The 18,678-nt window shown below is 33.3% G+C and overlaps 2 protein-coding genes and 1 long non-coding RNA gene across 5 annotated transcripts; 2 read left to right on the forward strand and 1 right to left on the reverse strand.

The window, feature by feature from the left end:
* The first annotated feature begins 350 nt into the window (after positions 1 to 350).
* Positions 351 to 2,762, forward strand: phr6-4 ((6-4)-photolyase). Of its 2 annotated transcripts, none has more exons than XM_088239368.1 (2): positions 351 to 469; positions 735 to 2,762. In XM_088239368.1, exon 2 carries the CDS (start codon positions 798 to 800, stop codon positions 2,220 to 2,222), a length of 1,425 nt encoding a protein of 474 aa, XP_088095494.1. In that variant the 5' UTR covers positions 351 to 469; positions 735 to 797; the 3' UTR covers positions 2,223 to 2,762. The 2 variants fall into 2 exon arrangements, with proteins under 2 accessions (XP_088095494.1, XP_088095493.1); XM_088239367.1 differs by having other exon boundaries at positions 353 to 641.
* On the reverse strand, positions 1,054 to 4,217 carry LOC148272933 (uncharacterized). The gene is made up of 2 exons (XR_015824723.1): positions 3,800 to 4,217; positions 1,054 to 3,723 (listed from the first exon to the last, which is right to left on the reverse strand). It is a non-coding gene; the product is annotated as an uncharacterized LOC148272933 (long non-coding RNA).
* A 9,383-nt stretch (positions 4,218 to 13,600) lies between these two features.
* On the forward strand, positions 13,601 to 18,426 carry Hel25E (ATP-dependent RNA helicase 25E). 2 transcript variants are annotated; one of them, XR_015824725.1, is made up of 9 exons: positions 13,601 to 13,653; positions 13,800 to 14,008; positions 14,701 to 15,105; positions 15,272 to 15,695; positions 16,403 to 16,534; positions 16,742 to 16,888; positions 17,064 to 17,201; positions 17,289 to 17,445; positions 18,318 to 18,426. XR_015824725.1 is itself a non-coding variant. In XM_088239371.1 (9 exons), the coding sequence occupies exons 2-8, from the start codon at positions 13,804 to 13,806 to the stop codon at positions 17,418 to 17,420; spliced, it is 1,278 nt and encodes a 425-aa protein (XP_088095497.1). In that variant the 5' UTR covers positions 13,601 to 13,653; positions 13,800 to 13,803; the 3' UTR covers positions 17,421 to 17,445; positions 18,318 to 18,426. The 2 variants fall into 2 exon arrangements, 1 of the variants encoding a protein (XP_088095497.1); XM_088239371.1 differs by having other exon boundaries at positions 15,272 to 15,390.
* The last annotated feature ends 252 nt before the right edge of the window (positions 18,427 to 18,678 follow it).

The following is an 18,678-nucleotide window of genomic DNA, read 5'->3' on the forward strand; positions in this document are numbered from 1 at the left end:
ATATCCAATTCCCTACTCATATTCTAACTCTCCTGTCCCCACCCAATAAACGTGTATTTAAAATCTTTTATAAATATTTAGTTGTAAATGGTGTAAAGTTGTAAATATGTTTTATTATTATATTAAATACTAACATACTAACTTGTACATATTATATTACTAAAACATGTGTATATATGTAAAAAACAAAAATACTCGACACTGGCCAGAACACCCGAATTGAGATGTGAAAAGGCCATGAAAAAACGAAGAAGAAGAAGAAGAAGGTAGGTACCTACTAGTTGGTGGTGTTAGACGAACATTGCACACATATACAATTTTCATATACCGATACACAAAATGCAAAAATATCACAGATAAAGATAAATTAGATAATCCACAGATAATCAAATACCAAAACTTTGCTAAATCCACAGTACCCGCTTTTTTCGCTGTCACTTCAATTTTATAAATAAATTGCGTATAAACGGTAATATTTTTTATTAACTGCATAAATACGACGTATATTAAATATATGATAGTTCGATTTTTTTGTTTTCTACATTTTTTGTAAAATGTCCAAAGAAAAAACTGTGATCCATTGGTTTCGGAAGGGATTGAGAATTCACGACAATCCAGCATTAATTGAGGCTGTGTCAGAGGTAAAAGCTCAGCAAGCTCGCTTATATTTTTAAAAAACTGCCACGGTAAATGAAGTATTATGTTACTAATGGTAAATTTTTGTTGTTTTTTAGGTTATCAAGAAGAATTGTGTGCTCAGGCCAATATTTATTCTTGACCCTGAAATCATAAAATGGATGAAAGTTGGCTGCAACAGATGGAGGTTCTTGAAGCAATCTCTCGAACAACTTGATGCTAATCTTAGAACAGTAAATTCTAGACTCTATGTAGTCAGAGGATGTCCGTTAAAAACATTTCCTGTCCTTTTTAAAACGTGGAATGTTAAATTATTAACTTTCGAGTTTGACACTGAACCATATGCCATTAAAAGAGATGAATTGGTCGAAGAATTGGCATTGAAAGCTGATGTCAGAGTAATACAAAAAATTTCACATACAATTTATGATGTAAGATCAGTCATTATAAAAAATGGGGGCAAAGCTCCTCTGACATATCAGAAATTTCTTTCAGTTGTTGATCAATTTAAAGAGCCTTCTGTGATAAGTTCTCCTTCACCTCTTCCTGATTTCACTAAACCTTCCATGGATAGTGATGAAATTTCCAATGATGCATTCTATAACACTCCATCATATGTTGAACTCGGAGTTAAAGAATTTGAATTAGGGCCATGTTTATATCCTGGTGGAGAATCCGAAGCTCTTGCGAGATTAGATAAACATTTATCGAATGTACAGTGGGTTTGTAAATTTGAAAAACCCAACACATCACCCAACAGCCTACAACCGAGTACCACTGTACTGAGTCCTTACCTAAAATTTGGTTGTCTATCTGCCCGACTTTTTTATACCAAACTGAATAACATTATACATAAAAGAGCACATTCTAAACCACCTGTTTCACTGGTTGGCCAATTGATGTGGAGGGAATTCTACTACACTGTGGGATTTGATACTAAAAACTTTGATAAAATGGTAGGGAATCCTGTATGTTGTCAGATTCCTTGGAACGATAATGAGGATCACTTCAAGGCCTGGTCTGAAGGTAGAACTGGTTATCCATTTATCGACGCTATCATGAGGCAATTAAAACAAGAAGGGTGGATCCACCACCTCGCTCGGCATGCGGTAGCTTGTTTCTTAACTCGTGGGGATTTGTGGATATCGTGGGAAAAGGGACAGCAGGTTTTCGAAGAATATTTGCTAGATGCTGATTGGGCATTGAATGCGGGAAATTGGATGTGGCTTTCGGCTTCTGCATTTTTCCATCAATTTTTCAGAGTATATAGTCCTGTTGCTTTTGGGAAAAAAACGGATAAATCTGGGGATTATATTAAAAAATACGTACCGGAATTAGCCAAATTCAATTCTGACTACATTTACGAACCTTGGAAAGCTCCTTTATCATACCAAAAGTCTGTTAAATGCATTTTAGGGCAAGATTACCCGCACAGAATCGTCATTCATGAAGATGTTTATAAAGTCAACATCACTAAGATGTCTTTGGCTTATAAAAATAACAAATCATCAACACTGATTCCAAATAAACGACCAAGTAGCAGTTTTCTCTCCAGCAATGTAAAAAAACAGAAAACATTGAAATAGATTGATATTAAATATTTTATAGTGGTTCCAGTTGATGAATTATGGGAGTGATTAAAGATCAGCCAATAGAATCAGATGTTAAGGATGTATTTAAATGTTTTTAAAGTCATTACTTAACCCATGCTCACTCCCTATGCGGAGTATATGGTATCCACAAAATCTCTCCGGGCCTATTTATCTGCGGCTAACTCCCATGTTTCTCCCAAGTCATGTCTGCATCTTGTAACTCTGACATGAACTGTGATCCATGGACGTGCAAGACCTCGAGAACTGATGCCACGTAAAGTAAACAAGTGTGGTTAAAGCTTTCGGAGGCTCCCATAATTATAGCTCTACCAGCTTTTTCGTCTCCGCTTGATAAGAGTTGCCTTAGGAGTTCATTTAAATTACTAACACTAACTTTATGTTTAAAATCAATAATATTATGTGAGCTGTTGAAAGCCATGATTGGCTTTTGGAATATTTGACCATCTCTTTGTAAAACTTCTTAAAATATTATGTGAGTTTTGTTTTAGTACATAATAAATCAAAATGCAATTATGTTTTTATTGTCCTTAACGTTTTCCTGAACCAATAACAAAAAATAATTATGGGCAATATAATATTTTTTTATTTATAAATCATAAAACACAAAGTAAAATATAAATGAATTACATTACCAGTAGTTACTATAACTCCATTCGGACCTTACATAATATAAACTTACTTTTTAAAAGCACATATCGTCGCGTTGGGGAAACAAGATTCTATGTGGATTCATACTTTTTTGAGAAACTCCTTTCGTTTTGTTAAAAATCCAATTATGTGCCAACCCTGGCCCACAAATCCACATTGTATAGAAAAATTGAGGAAATAGTTGACAATTTTGCCCATCGGTTTTTTGCATTGATTTTATAATGGTGGTGCCTCAATGATGCTATTGTTTAAACATAAACAGTTTTTTTCGCCCAAAAAGTAATAATAAACCGTATGATAAGGATGATAAAACCAAAAATAACAGTTAATTACCAAGTGGGCAAAATTGTCAACAAGTGAAGATAATTTTGCTTAGCATGTTTTGTCTTCTAAAATTGCATAGATAAAAGAAAGGCAAACGTTTTGTACTTGTAAACATGCTCAGAATAATTAGTATCACTATTCAACAAAATGGATAAGAGTAGTCCCATACAAAAAAATTATGATAAAGTAAGAGTTTGTTAAAACTGGGCAAAATTGTCACGTTTGATGGTACTCATGAAATGTGATAGCATCCTGTTTCTTTAAGATCCTAGCAGTATTTCTACACTTTAAAAGGACACAACACGGCATGGTTAAATTCGAATCAGGAGTTGCGTACTGAGCGACGTCTACAAAGAAACTAATGGGTCAAAACGTAAACCTCCTCATTTATGAGTAGTTGAGTCACCTTCTGTTTGATGTGCGTATGCGGTTTCTGGACTATTCTTGTTCTATGTACCGCGAAACCGTCCAATTTTGCCCAAAAGTCCAATCTATGATCAACCTTTAAAAAAACATATTTCCATTTGATTTTGGTAAATTTGGCACATTAAGGACGAAAGTAGATTTATGTCACTAACTTCCCTCAGAAGCTTAAGTCACTAACTTTACTCAGTGGCTTGTCAGAACGGGCCAATTACGACTCTGTGTTTTTTAATATTACTGCTCGATAGCAAAGACAAAGGTAAGATTTTCTTATTGCATGATTTAGAAAAAGGTTTTCAAATCATTTCCTGTTTATATTATGTGCTGTCAGTAGCTTAAATCAAGAATTATGACGATGGGCAAATAAACCCGCGTAAGTTGAGCCTAAGGGTTGTCAATTTTACCCAAACGAAAAAATGTGTTAGGGTTGTCACTTTTTTATTTTAATAATTAGTTTAAATTAAATTAAAACTTTTATGAAGGTTTTGCACACATCAGGTATTTTAGATTTTCAAAAATATTATCAGTATTGTGGATAATTTAATTGAATTCTTCTTTGCCTTTCTTAATTCATTTGATAATGTGTTTTTATATTCCTTATATTGTTTTATAATAGTTTCTGAAGCATTTCTCATTTTTTGCATGGTATGCAATTTGTTTCCATATTAGATCATTTTCATTATATCTGAAGTTAACCAGCCTCTGTTATTATCCACCCTCAAATGATATTTTTTCACTTTTGTAGCTATGGACTTTAATTCCGAAATAATTTTTAAAATTGATGTCGTTTAGTTTTAACCTTCTTAGTTGTTCATTAACTATATTCCTTAAATAGTTATTATTTCTCACTACATAGGTATAAGTATTTGCCATTTGAAAAATGTGTGTACCTTAGGCTGGAGTGATATGTGGCAATTGTTTTTTTTTTTATATATCATTGACCCTGTATTACTAAACGATGTTATGGATAAGTAGCTGTTGAAATATGTATAAAAAAATATTTTTTTTACTTTTCTTCAGGGGGTGCAAAAGACTTGAAACTAAGAAAAAAACGGAATTTTTCGAAATATTTCAATAAAAAAACCAACATTTTTATCCACTTTAACTTCATTATCTCAATTTACAATATAAAAAAATGCAAGACTTTAACTCGTTTTTATTATTTCAACCTTCAGTCATATCACCTATATGCGGGGTAGCTCGTTGAACATCTGAGATTTTGTGTCGAATGTTGGCATTTCTTTTCTCGATTTTATTCTTACTCGGATGAATCCATCACTTGCTGAAGTTCCACAAATAGCCAAACTTGCATCAGTGACCAGTTTCACGCCTCTCTCCTACAGATATTTATATTTTCATTCATAATTTTGTCCCTTATTTCACTTAAGTAAATGGCAGCTAGAATATTTTTTCTGTTGTCCAGTTCATCAAATCAAAATAGTAGTTTGCTTCGAAGTTTAATTTGGGGGTCAAAAACTCTCTTGCTTTCTTTCTCTTTGCAGTATTCGCGCTTTAAGTATTTGTCTAAGAGCTAATCCTTTTATATGTAGCCTTTTGTCTTGCAGCATAGCTAATAAAATATTCTCGGAATGTGCAAAGAAAGAGTTCCGCTGTATTATTCGAAATGCAATTGTTTTCAAGTCATTCTTTAAATAAGAGCATCTTTTTATCATGCTTAGGGTATGATCTGGATCGTACTTGCAAGAGGGTTTGGTTTTTATTCTGAACCTTGTTGGCGCGTACACCTTTATTACGAACGTAGCAAGTTCGATCAGACTTTCGGATGGGGATGTTTTAGCCACATATAGCCTCAATATTCTGTTTGCACAGGTTAGCCAACGAGAGTGTACCAGATTTCCTGGTTGCTTATTAGCCAAGTCAGTTGTCACGCTACCTTGTGTAACAGCTTGGCAAATCTGAAGGATGTATTTTTATCATTGCTTAAAATGTTCGAGTTAATCTGAGGTAACATTGCCTCAATCTTCTCTAATTCTCCCACAGGTGAGTCTTCACAGTAGGTACTGTAACATCTTACCTAAGATTCCTGCAAACATGTTGGGACCTAACGTACAGCCTTCTAAAGTGTTGAATAGATGACGCAGTGGTAATTCGTTAGCATGCAACTTACATATAAACCAATATAATGGTCGATTTAACTGTCTTTCAATTAATGCAATTGCTCCATTCTTGGAACCCGTGTTGACTACTGTTCCATCACATCCAATAGCGACAATAGTTGTGAGTAGTGATATGACAGGAATAATGGCTTTATTCCACAGTTTAATCACACCACTTGCAATTATTTACCATTTGTCTTTCGCAGAAGGATCTTTTCCATGAGATAGCCACAGTAAGTCATTTCTTACTCGCAAATAATACTTTATTATATCTTTATACGTAGATAACATATTGTCTTTTAAGTTTTTAGGGCCACCAAACACGGGACGCGACAAATCCTTTCTAGTTTTAGGTATTTCAGTGACAGATCCAAATCGAAAATCATGCGGTTATTTCATTGATCATGCCCTTCGCCCTAGAGACTGAATGAGATTAATTGACGGGTGGAGTGGAGTGAAAGCGCACGGCAAGACAGTCTGAGAATGGTACGAGGAGGGAGGGGTTGCCAGGTGTCTTTTGCAACGTCAAACTAGACAACTAGAGGCGCTTGCCCACAGCCAATATATGACAAAAAGAACTTTTTTTCAAATCTTTGGTGTCAGTGCGCTACCTGAAGATAATGTTGTAATTGTATGATATTTTGTATTCTTTCATATGTTCTTCCAAGACATCGATTAATAATATAGGAAATCCTAAATACAAAAAAGGATTTTTTCACTCCACCCTAGTACCTACCTGATATTAAAAATTGTCATTTGGGTAATCAAGGCTAGGATTATTGGTATGTGTACTGGTATGTAAACATTTCTTTAAATAAACAAGATTTATTAATTTTTCTTAAGTTATCAACCAGATTTTGAGGCCTATAAATTGCTTGTATGAAAACCAATAAAGTTTGGCGGGTAAATTTGCCCAATCGTTCTTAGACGAATATTTTATTAGTTAGCCATTGATAATATGCTCAAACGACAATTTTGCTCTTGAATTAATAATTAAATAGAGTAGTTCTTAGACAAGAACGTCATATGAGCTACAGTTCAATAAATAATGGTTGCGGGCAAACATGGAGGAAAATGCAGGTAATTTTGCCCGCCATCAAAATTTTTAATTGCTTGAAATCGCATTTAAATATGACTGAATTAACAATTGTAACCCAATTCAATGATTACCAAGGTCATTCTTTGTAATTAAAAAGCAAACCACAAAATAATTTTTTTTGGAGAAAATCAATATAATTGCAAAAAGCGGGCAAAATTGGACGGTTTCGCGGTACCTATCTATATATATATTAATGTTCGAATATGGTTGTCCTCGATTGACTCGATAACTACAGTACCGATTTACGTGCGGTTTTCAGATAAATGTACATCTTTGCCGGGAGAAGGTTTATAGCTCATAAAATCTTTAATTTATTGAGTACAAAAAAAAGTTAGGAGCGTAAATGTTTTTTTTTATCCATCACCAGGGTTGCATTCGCCGAGAAGGCGTATACAAAAATAATGGATAGATGTTATTTTTTTGCGTATAAAGAAATTTGTTTTTGAATGTTTAAAAACAACATTAGTTTTTGTTGGGTATCAGATTATTTCATTGAATTCCCTTAATTTCTACCCATTTATTTCTTTTTACTGGATTTTTGGTTATCCTCAAATAATATCAAAACTGACATTATACATTTTTGAAAATCGCATTCCTGACTAAAGTGCATCCCTGAGTAGAGTTTGACATTTGCTAAAAGAATTCTTTATTTGAAAATAATCTATTACTTTATGTTTTGGAATTCAAACATAAACAAGTACTTAGGTAGCTACTTAAATACAATATTTGAATATCTATTATTTTTAGATTTGGGATTCAATCATTAACAAGTACTTAGGTACCTGCTTACCATTGAAAAGTTGCAACATCTTTTTTACGTTTATCCAAACGGTTTTTATTAAATATTTTAAAGAAAAGTTATGTAAGTATACTTAATTATGTTTAATCTTAAGAGAAAACTCGGCCCGACTTTTCTTCATACAAACGTATCTACGTATTTTCTCTCTGAATTATGGGAATAAAGAATTGTTTTTTTTACGATAACAACAAACTATCGCGCCGTTTCCCCGTAAGGGTAGGCAGAGAGGATAGAACGCCACACCACTCTATCTTTGCAATCAGATCTCGCTTCCTCTACATTCATAGATCTTCTCATGCACACGCGTCGATTATTCCGACTTTTGCCATATCCATCATCAAGTATTTGTTGGATTTGGTCATGCCATGTCTTTCTCGGTCTTCCTCTATTTCTCCGTATATGAACGTTCGCATTGTAAATATTTTTAGCCGTTCTTTCATTGTCTATATTATTTATATTACTACTTATTTACTTATTATTTATATACCTATTTATCAAAATTCTCTCTCATCGTAATTTATGTTAACAGAAACATTGAGGGGAGATCCTTAAGCCCACCATCCACCCGCAGCTGTTATAGAGTCCTGGGGTACTCTCTGTCAGCTGCGCATAGAGGAAAGTTATTATAAAAATTCCTAACCCAGATAGCAATTTAAACTTGCCTCAAGCTTGTATCAAGTTTGAAGTATCAAGAGTTCAAGCTTGACCCAAGTTTGAGATTGCAACTTTGTAAACTTGAGGCAAGTTTGAAGCAAACTTCCTAGTTACCATCCAACAAACTAGCATGATGTTAGTTTTTTACAAAAAAACAACCATCATGCAAGTTTGGATTTATTTTGCAAAAAAAAAACAAAAAATACAAACAAAAAAACAAAAAAATAGAGAAAAAAAAAACAAGAAAAAACAAAAAACACGAAGCTTCTTAAAAATATTAATATTAAATAAAATATCTTGTTTTTATTACTCTGTATATTTATTTTGAATAAATAATCAAAATTACGGGCTATTTTTGCCAAGAAAGTCAGATGATGTGATGACAAATAATTCATGTCAATTGACTAGAGATCAGAGTCCGGTGCATTCTTTTGTCTCTCAACTTTGAAACAAATAAATAAAACTGTTTTACGACTTACTAGCTTTTCGACTAGCAGGATTTCTCATGGTAAAAAGTATCCGATATTCAAATCAAAATTTGTTGCAACAAAGGGAAAACATTTTGGACATATGGAAGTCTAGGTATTTACTGGGCTTATTTACTGTCATTGGCTGGTTGAAGTGGCCACTTTACAAACTGATAAGAGCTGATGGTCGAGTCGAATGAATCTCACTCACATGATTAAGGTTTCAGCTCTTATACTTCAACGTTAACAGATGGTTCTTCGCTTCATCGTCAGAGTCTAAATTGGAAATTTCTCCAGCTTTTTAAAAATGTTTCCCCATACTTTCAAAAGTCATGCTTTCCCGTACGTTTCTGAAAATAAAATAAACAGTTTTACTTCGCATACATTTTTTAATGTCACCAACATAAACATGACATAAATAGTTATAACATGACGGATCAGTTTCAGTTATAGAAAAATAAAACACATTCCATAAAACATCACTCAATCAATTATGTTTTGATGCAGTGACTTACCTTACTTACTTACGTATTTCTAAAAATGTTTGTGATATTTAATAATTAATCAGTTAAAACTGTTGTAAGCATTATGCAGTGGATGAGATATTAATGATGGTAAAATATATTCAAACTTACCTCAAAAGAACTTTGGACAAGGCGGTTTTGTCGGATGAAAGTTCTGCAAAAACTCATTTTTGTTGTTTTTTCCTTGGTGGCATATCAATAGTTTATCCTTTAAACTGAGTATTAATATTTAAACAATATTAAAAGTATTAAAAATCACCCAAATAGAAATGAATGAAAATAAAAAAAATAATACTAATTTATCGGCAGCACTGCGCACTAGATCTACATATAATTAATAATCCACAGAGTAAAACGAGGATTTTTCTATGACTGGAGAAGTGTTGACAATCTGAATGTTATTTGGAATTAACCACTGTTTTAAAATAACTAATTTAATTCAGCGGCCTCTGTGGTGTAGTGGTTAAGACATTTGACTCACACACGGAAGGTTCTCGGTTCGATTCCCGGTGAGAACACAAAAATTAAAAATGATTTTTCCTATGACTGGGTGTACCGTGCTGTAATTCATCACTGTAATTGGGCCTCACGGCTTGTTATGGTGCAAAAAAATTATCGATCTTATAGAAAAGTCCTGGGATTAAATATAACTGTTTAAATAAAAAAATAAATCAAAAAAATAATTCTCTCCATATTTTAATGTATATGGCAATGTGTTGATCATCATTCTATGACTTTCGGATTCTGAAATACCGTTATTGACATAATAAGTTTCCAGCAAGTTTTGGCTAAAACTTGTCTCTTCAAACTTGGCGTAACAAGATTCCAGCAACTTTTGATAAAAACTTGTCGCGTCAAATTTTCTTTTTCAACCTTCCATCAATCTTAAATCAAGTTTGTACCAAGTTTCACTGCTATCTGGGATGTAATATTGAAAATAAGGATCCCTGCTTATTCTGATACCTCATTACTCATTAGTGATGTTTTGAAGTAGAACCTAATAATTTTTAATCACCAATTTGTTGACTTGCTCTATCTGACCTCAAATATAAATGACGTTTTTCTTTCTTTTATTTAGTGTTAATTTTTTTATTTATTTATTTATATTTTCATAAAAATAGAAATAAAAAATATTTGGTATAATTCCGTTTGTTTGTGCAATAACCACTTCCACATTTTAGGCCTTCTTCCACTCATCCTCTTGGCTGAAGATGTAATTACTAAAAAAAATGTGGAACTATGGTGGAAGATATTTTTTTAAAGCATTTATAATACATTTTTAAAAAGAAATAAGTTAGTCTTGAAAATATAAAATAATTTTAAGTTAAACTAAAGCAATAAATGAAACGCACTTCGTTCTAACATTGCTTCATGTAATAAAATCATAATCATCATTCCCTTTCCACACCTAATGGTGCATAGGGCACTGCATTGGTACACCAATCGCAGCGTATCTTGATCATTTTTGTTACATGAAGGTGAGATGATCAGTCTTACGCTTCAGATACCAGTCCAGGGACTATAAAATATTTTTGGTGTTAAAAAACCCTCTAAAATAAATATTTCATATCATGGTAATAAAATACTAGTACATTATGCTTTTAAAACATATTTTATTTTGCTCGTATTTGCAGAGGAATGATTTTTTTGTTGCTTGTTTTCTTTTTGTTTTTCGTTTTTTAAACATGGACCGTTGTTGACTCATCCTCATCCATAGACTAAAAATATGTTTCACGTTAACGTCATGAATGTACTCATCCGCCGTCACGTTAGTCGTTCATTCGTTTTGTTGCCGGCTTGGGAGTTTTGCCGGTAACTGGTTCTCTGGTTGGTTGCTACTAATGATGGAATAATCGAAATACAAGCATTCGAGACATGCAAATAATCGAATTCAAATATCAAATCAATCGATCTTTTTTACCGTGAAATGTCAGAAAACGGCAAAAAAAAAACACATTTCTGACTGTTGGGGGGAAGGGTAAACAAATACATTTGTAATAACAAAGTACTTCAAAATTATAATGAGGAAGTTCAGTCCTACGGGGAATTAGGTATAAAACATGTTTTATTACGCACGATAAAAATTGGAGCAATAAATTGTACATTTTTTGAAATATATGAAAGAAATTATTTTAATAAAAACGAACTAATTTGAATGACGTCACCAGTTCACCGAAATCAACCAATAATTTAACGTTGTGATAGTTATATGTCAGCCTCGTGGTGTAATGGTCAGCGCGTTTGTCTACAATGCAAGAGGTCTCGGGTTCGATTCCCGACATGGTTGATTTGAAATGTTTATTTAAAAGGGTGTTTTCACACTAAAGTATTTCATAGTCCCTGGACTGGTATCTGAAGCGTAAGACTGATCATCTTACCTTCATGTATCACAAAATGATCCAGATTCGCTGCGATTGGTTTACTAATGCAGTGCCCTATGCACCATTAGGTACGGAAAGGGAACGATGATGGTGATTATAGTTATCCTAATTCCGGGAAACAAACTAACAGACGTGAACTAAATACGTCGCACGCAGAGTAATTTCAAAATAAAATTTAAATCATAGCGCTGATAAAACGACACACAAAAATGTTAAGAGTTGTGAATGTTTACCCACATCTTTATCAGCTCAGGTTAGTCCATTTATATTATAAACATAAACCCATAGGAACAATTTATTTAACATTACATACATAATGGTATTGAACACGAATGATATTTTACATTTCCGAAAAATCATTAAAATTAATTACCATTGCTTTTGAAATGTCATGTCCGAATTCATATCTCGATTGTCTCGAAATTTCAAGTCCGAAATCGTATTTCGATTATCTCGAAATCTCAAGTCCAAAATCACATTAAAAAATGTCAGGTCATGCGATTTTTCAGAATAAATAATCCTATCATATTTGATTATTCGATTGGGAACAACAAACTAGTTTCTGTTTCTGAAGTGAGAGATCTAGCTGTCATTGTTGATCGAAAGTCGTCTTTCATCATTCACATAAACTGCATAGCCAATAAACCCTTAAAAATGTTAGGATTTAAACATACTAATACTTTGAAATTGATGTATACAGCTTTAGTTAGGAGCCAATTGGAATACAACTCAACTATATGGACTCCGTATTATAGTTCACACCAATATACTCTTGAAAGAGTTCAATTTTTTTTTTAAGATACGTTAATTTTAAACTCGGAATTAGATGTGAGTTTATTAACCATGATTTCCTATTAAATACTTTGAACTTGTTAAAACTAACTGGGAGAAGAAAAATTATAGATTTATTGAATTTATTTAAGATTGTCAACTTTACATGGGACTACCCAAATCTATTAGCGCTATTCTGAATCGACTCCATGTTCTCGGCAACAACTATTCCGACGTTGCTGATATTTTTCACTTAAAGTATAGCTTATATAAATTAACTCTATTTAATCATTTCAAAGATGATGAACGGTAATTTACATTTTTTAGATTATATTGCTTTCCATGTTTACTTTTGTATGGGTACTATTGTGTACCATATTTACGTGTATGCTTATTTTTTAAATTACTTTAATTGTCATTATTATTACTATTTTCTTAATTTTTTTTTGAGATAAAATATTTTTTTTGTATTTAATATACTTATTTTTTGTACCTTTTAAAGAAAAATATAAATATATTATTTTCCTTTAAAAATTTTATTTGCACACATTGTTTAATTATTTTTTTATTTCTAAATATGTTTTTTTATACAAAACTGCTGTGTTATATATATATATATAGTTTTTATGTAAAATAATACTTTAATATTTATTTTTTTCACACTATATTGAAATGTTTATATTATTTTTAATATGTATCTTTTTAAGGTAAAAGGCACTGCATGTCGTGTATATTAACAAATAAATTAAAAAAATATTTCGATTGTCTCGAAATGTAAAGTCCGAATTCATATCTTGATTGTCTTGAAATGTCAAGTCCGAAATCATATTTCGATTGTCTCGAAATGTCAAGTCCGAAATCATATTTCGATTGTTTCTAAATGTCAAGTCCGAATTCATATCTCGATTGTCTCGGAAAACCATTTCGAATGAATTCACTTGAGATATCTCGATTATTTTTCCGATTAGTACTCAATTAATTGTAAGCATTTCTATTTCTAAATGTCTCGACCTTTTTAATAATCGAATATTTCGATTATTTGAATTCGATTATTCCCACCATTAGTTTCCGTTACTAGTGGCTTCCGTCACGCCGTCAGTTTCCGTCTGCGTTTTAGTCTTTGGAATCGGCTATCTTTCTATCTGATTCGTTGTCCCTGTGCCGTGTCGTTTGAGGTCGTTTCGTTGTAAACAAAAGGTAATCCTCATTTTTTTTCGCTCATCCCTTATGTTATTAATCTTAAATTCATTCAACTGTCTTCTATTCTTCTAGCGAATCGTCTGAAGTGTGTATTTTTAGTGTTCCTTATTTAAAACTTAACTTAAATGCCGGTTTTCTTCCAGTATAATGGCGGATAATGAAGATCTTTTGGATTATGAGGAAGAGGAACAGACCGAGCAAGTGATAGCTGATGGTTCAACCGATGCCGTGCCCAAGAAGGAAGTTAAAGGATCTTACGTGTCTATTCACAGTTCGGGGTTTCGAGATTTCTTATTGAAACCCGAAATTCTTCGAGCTATTGTCGATTGCGGTTTCGAACATCCATCTGAAGGTATGTGAATTTTGCGCCACGTTAAGTGTCTCAAAACCATGACATCTTTAAAATGTAATCAAAGATTGAAACTTCAAACGTGTATAGTCTCACTGGGTGCATATTATATCCTTCTGAATATAACTAATGAAACTTGTTTTGTTAAAATCCCACTTTACAAAGTTCGAAGGTTTTTCGTAAATTTGGTTAAATATCCTTTTAAATTGAGCATTCCTTAATGAGAGAATGAATATTTACCTAATCCAATAATTATACTTGATAGAGTGTACCTACTATCATAGATGCAATTATGAATCTTCTTTATCCCCAAGAGAGTGATTAATTTGAATAATTTTATTTTTTTAAAGTGACGACACTTTGCTTCATATAACGACCACTCTGATGATGATTAAATGTCAAATGGTGTATAAAACTGCTGCAAAAATAAAAAATAAAACTAGGGGTTTGTCAATGCGCAATTATGTTCAAAATTAAAATTATCATGTTTGATTTCACATGTTCATATTTTTTGACATTTATTCATCAGTGTGGCCATCGTGTGAAGCTAAGTCTCGTCACTTTTAAATAATAAAATTCTTCAAAAGAATCAATTTAGGGGGTAAAGAAGATGCAGAATATTACCTCCAGTGAATCAAATGCCTAATGAATCATTGTAAATTAAAGAAAACTATTAAAAAAACGTTTTTTTTCAGTTCAACATGAATGCATCCCTCAAGCTGTTTTGGGAATGGATATATTATGCCAAGCCAAGTCTGGTATGGGCAAGACAGCAGTGTTTGTCCTGGCCACACTCCAGCAACTGGAGCCCACGGAGGGTCACGTGTACGTATTGGTCATGTGCCACACTCGCGAGCTCGCCTTCCAGATCAGCAAAGAATACGAGCGCTTCTCCAAATACATGCCCGGGATCAAGGTGGGCGTATTCTTCGGGGGGCTGCCCATCCAGAAGGATGAGGAGACTTTGAAGGCCTCGTGCCCGCACATCGTGGTGGGCACCCCCGGCCGCATCCTCGCTCTCGTCAAGAACAAGAAACTCAACTTCAAGCACCTGAAACACTACATTTTGGATGAGTGCGACAAAATGCTGGAGCAACTAGGTAACTAATATTACTCCGTGTACTTGTATTGTCTTCTGTTATCGTGATGAAACTCGATAGGGACAACTGATACCAATGAATGATTCTATCTCTCTGATTGTCTAATATTGTTAGAATTTCAAACGGTAACAATGAAATGTGTGTAACGAATATACTTTGATTTCAGACATGCGGCGTGATGTACAAGAGATATTCCGCAACACTCCGCACGGCAAGCAAGTCATGATGTTCTCCGCCACCCTCAGCAAGGAGATCCGCCCTGTTTGCAAAAAGTTCATGCAAGATGTAATTGTCACCAAATCTCCTCTAGTATATTGAAATCACGGCCAATACCGATACGCTCCACGTACAATTTGTTATGGGTCACTTGCGGGAACCTCAAGATGGGTAGGGGAAAGGGAACAGCAGGCACTGCAGCCCTCCGAGTAGGGCAGGGGGGCGTCAAGACTCGAAGACAGAAGACAGAAGATGGAGTAGCTCTAGTCGGCTGCAGTGCTCACCCTTTGTAGAGAGTAGGACAAGAAGACGAGCACTGGTGCTAGCGGTAGAAGGAGACAGCCGCGTCCTCACCACGCCTGTTTTGTCGTGCCGTAAGATATGACTGATGGGAATGTGCATTTCTTCATGGATAAACGTGGCGTCCTCACCCCGAAACACTTTTATTCATTTTCACTTCATTTTTTTTTTCTCACTATTTTTGCGATACTTTGTTTCCAACTATTCCTTTGCTCTGTGCGCCAGTTCACTGTGATGACTTTTTGATAGGGACATCAGATAAATGATGCTGACATTACTATCATTCTGATTTCTGGTCTAAGTTCAATATCTATTTACAGTATCGCAAAGATTTAAAAAAAAAAAAAAACATAATTGTACTTTATTATGAGCATTCTACAAATGTTGATGAAGAACAATGATTCTTATAAAATGATTTGTTTCGCTAGTATATTTCATGATTTAACATAAATATTTTTTTAAACTTTTTTTTACTTTTAATGAGAACCTTGAATTATTTTATTAAATTGAAATTTATCATTTGTTTGTAGTCTATCTGTGTTTAATATTCTGCCGTTTTATAGGATTTCTTATGTTCTTATAATGTAAAAGAAATTCGATAATAAGAATCATCAATATGAAACAAATTGATTGCTCTCGGATAATTGTTTATATTAAGCCGGCATTTCAATACTCAAAACGTCAGTTACTTAAAATTAGCTGTAATAATAATACTTTTGTTGTAACAATTATAAACTAAAGTGTGTAAGATATCTAAAAGTAATATTTTTTTTGTTTTTAGCCCATGGAGGTATATGTTGACGATGAAGCAAAGCTAACTCTGCACGGCCTGCAGCAACATTATGTCAAACTGAAAGAAAATGAAAAAAACAAAAAGCTGTTTGAACTTCTTGATGTATTGGAATTTAACCAGGTAATAATTTTTTGTCTTATAAAATTAATTAAACCGAAGATACATCTTTGAAAATGAAATTAGGGATATTTTTTATGATGATTTTTTAATGATAGGGACATCAGAATTATGATGGTGACTTTCTATCCTAGCTGAGCTCGTAAAATATATTGAGTTAGTTAAAAGATTCTTCTAAACCTAATAAACAAATTCATATATTTTTTCTAGGTTGTGATATTTGTCAAATCAGTCCAACGATGCATCGCTCTCGCACAACTCCTCACAGATCAGAACTTCCCGGCCATCGGAATCCACCGCGGAATGACGCAAGAAGAGCGTCTTTCCAGATACCAGCAGTTCAAAGACTTCCAAAAGGTAATAATCCATCCAAATTATTGACTTGTTTTTATGATACTAATGATGATATTTGATAGGGACATCAGAATTATAATGGTGATTTAACTATCTAACTGAAAAAGAATATTAATTTTATCTCTACAATAAATTCTTTAACGTTTATGTATTGTAAATATTCTGATCTTATTTCTAGCGAATCTTGGTAGCAACCAACCTGTTTGGACGAGGAATGGACATTGAAAGAGTAAATATTGTCTTCAATTACGACATGCCCGAAGATTCTGATACTTATCTGCATAGAGTTGCCCGAGCTGGACGTTTTGGAACCAAGGTATAGTTACCCGTGCCTTTTGACTTCAATAATTAAGGACTCAGGGCATATTTGACATAAATAACATTGTTCATTTTTCATTCCCAGGGTCTGGCCATCACAATGGTGTCTGACGAAGAAGATGCCAAGATCCTTAATGATGTTCAGGAGAGATTTGATGTCAACATTACAGAGTTACCAGAGGAGATAGATCTGTCCTCTTATATTGAAGGAAGATAAAGTTCTTATTAGCGTGTATTATTAGGTGAGTGAATTTTTATCAAAATATTAATTAGGACAACACTAGTCAACTTTTATATTCAAGTTCTTGGGATATAACCCGGGGTCCTATTACGATGAGAAGTAAACAGATTTGTCTTCAACTGTCGGTAAAGTAAAATAAAATTAAACATGTTCAATAGAAGATCATTCTATTAACTTCCCATTGTAATATGGGCTTAAATATCTCAAATTTGAGGACGTTTTTATGTATAAATAAATGACAAATAACGCTAATCCTAGTTAAGATGGAGTAGGGATTGAACGTAGTTATGCAGAAAGCAGCCAGCCATAGAAAAGTAAAACTGAAATAATAGCACCTTTGTGAAAAGAGTAAATAATAAAATCTACACAAGAGTGGAATGTTTTTGACTTTGACCAATGATAAACAATGCATTATTTTTTTTGAATTACAGACAAGAATCTAATTATGTATTTGACCAGTTTTAATGATTTTTAAGTACTGTAAGATTTTTCTAGTGCTGTGGGTGTTTTCTTCAAATTGAGAAATGCCGTTTTTGTGAGCGACACTATTTACGTTGATTTAAGTTGATTATTGCAGTTTTTTGTGTGAAAGCGGTCTGGCTGTTTTTAGCAGAACATAGAATTGACATACTGCACCCGATAACACCAATATCTCACTTTTTCAAAATTGTGGACTGGTTGCATTCTGCTTAACTACGTTCACTTGAACTTTCATTTTGTTCCTCTGAAATAATACACTGCAACTCAACTTGACCCGTTGTGTAAATATGAGGTTTTAATATTATAGCTTCAACGTGCGTGTATGGTAATGTATATTAAAAGAAATATTACCTGTAGTTATTGAATTTAATGTTTCTTTCTCTGTTGTTACAGATTTAAGGGCTCCTCTAGGTTTAACGTGTGTGAGAATGTGAGATTTGTGAATTTTAATATAAAAAAATAAAAGTGACCGAACTGGTACCCAGTTCTATCAAAATACCTATGTACTGTTTCATTACTGCACCTTTTCCTCCCATTACTAAATACAAGAATAGTTCGGATAGTGTAGGAAAAACTTGCATCAAGTGTCGCCAGAAAAGGGGGGCCACGATATCAAGAGATAAGCGGATCAACTGTAATCAATCACACATTGTAATCTAGCAGAGCTGTTCAAATAACACATTGAGAAACTAGAATTCCAATTTATTGTTTATTGTCTGATTTGATGGCTTGTTATTAAAATTACAAAAATAGA

Source organism: Micrasema longulum, unplaced genomic scaffold, assembly GCF_059751315.1.
Source record: "Micrasema longulum isolate JH-2025_06_02 unplaced genomic scaffold, ASM5975131v1 h1tg002145l, whole genome shotgun sequence".
Taxonomy (NCBI): Eukaryota; Metazoa; Arthropoda; class Insecta; order Trichoptera; family Brachycentridae; genus Micrasema; species Micrasema longulum.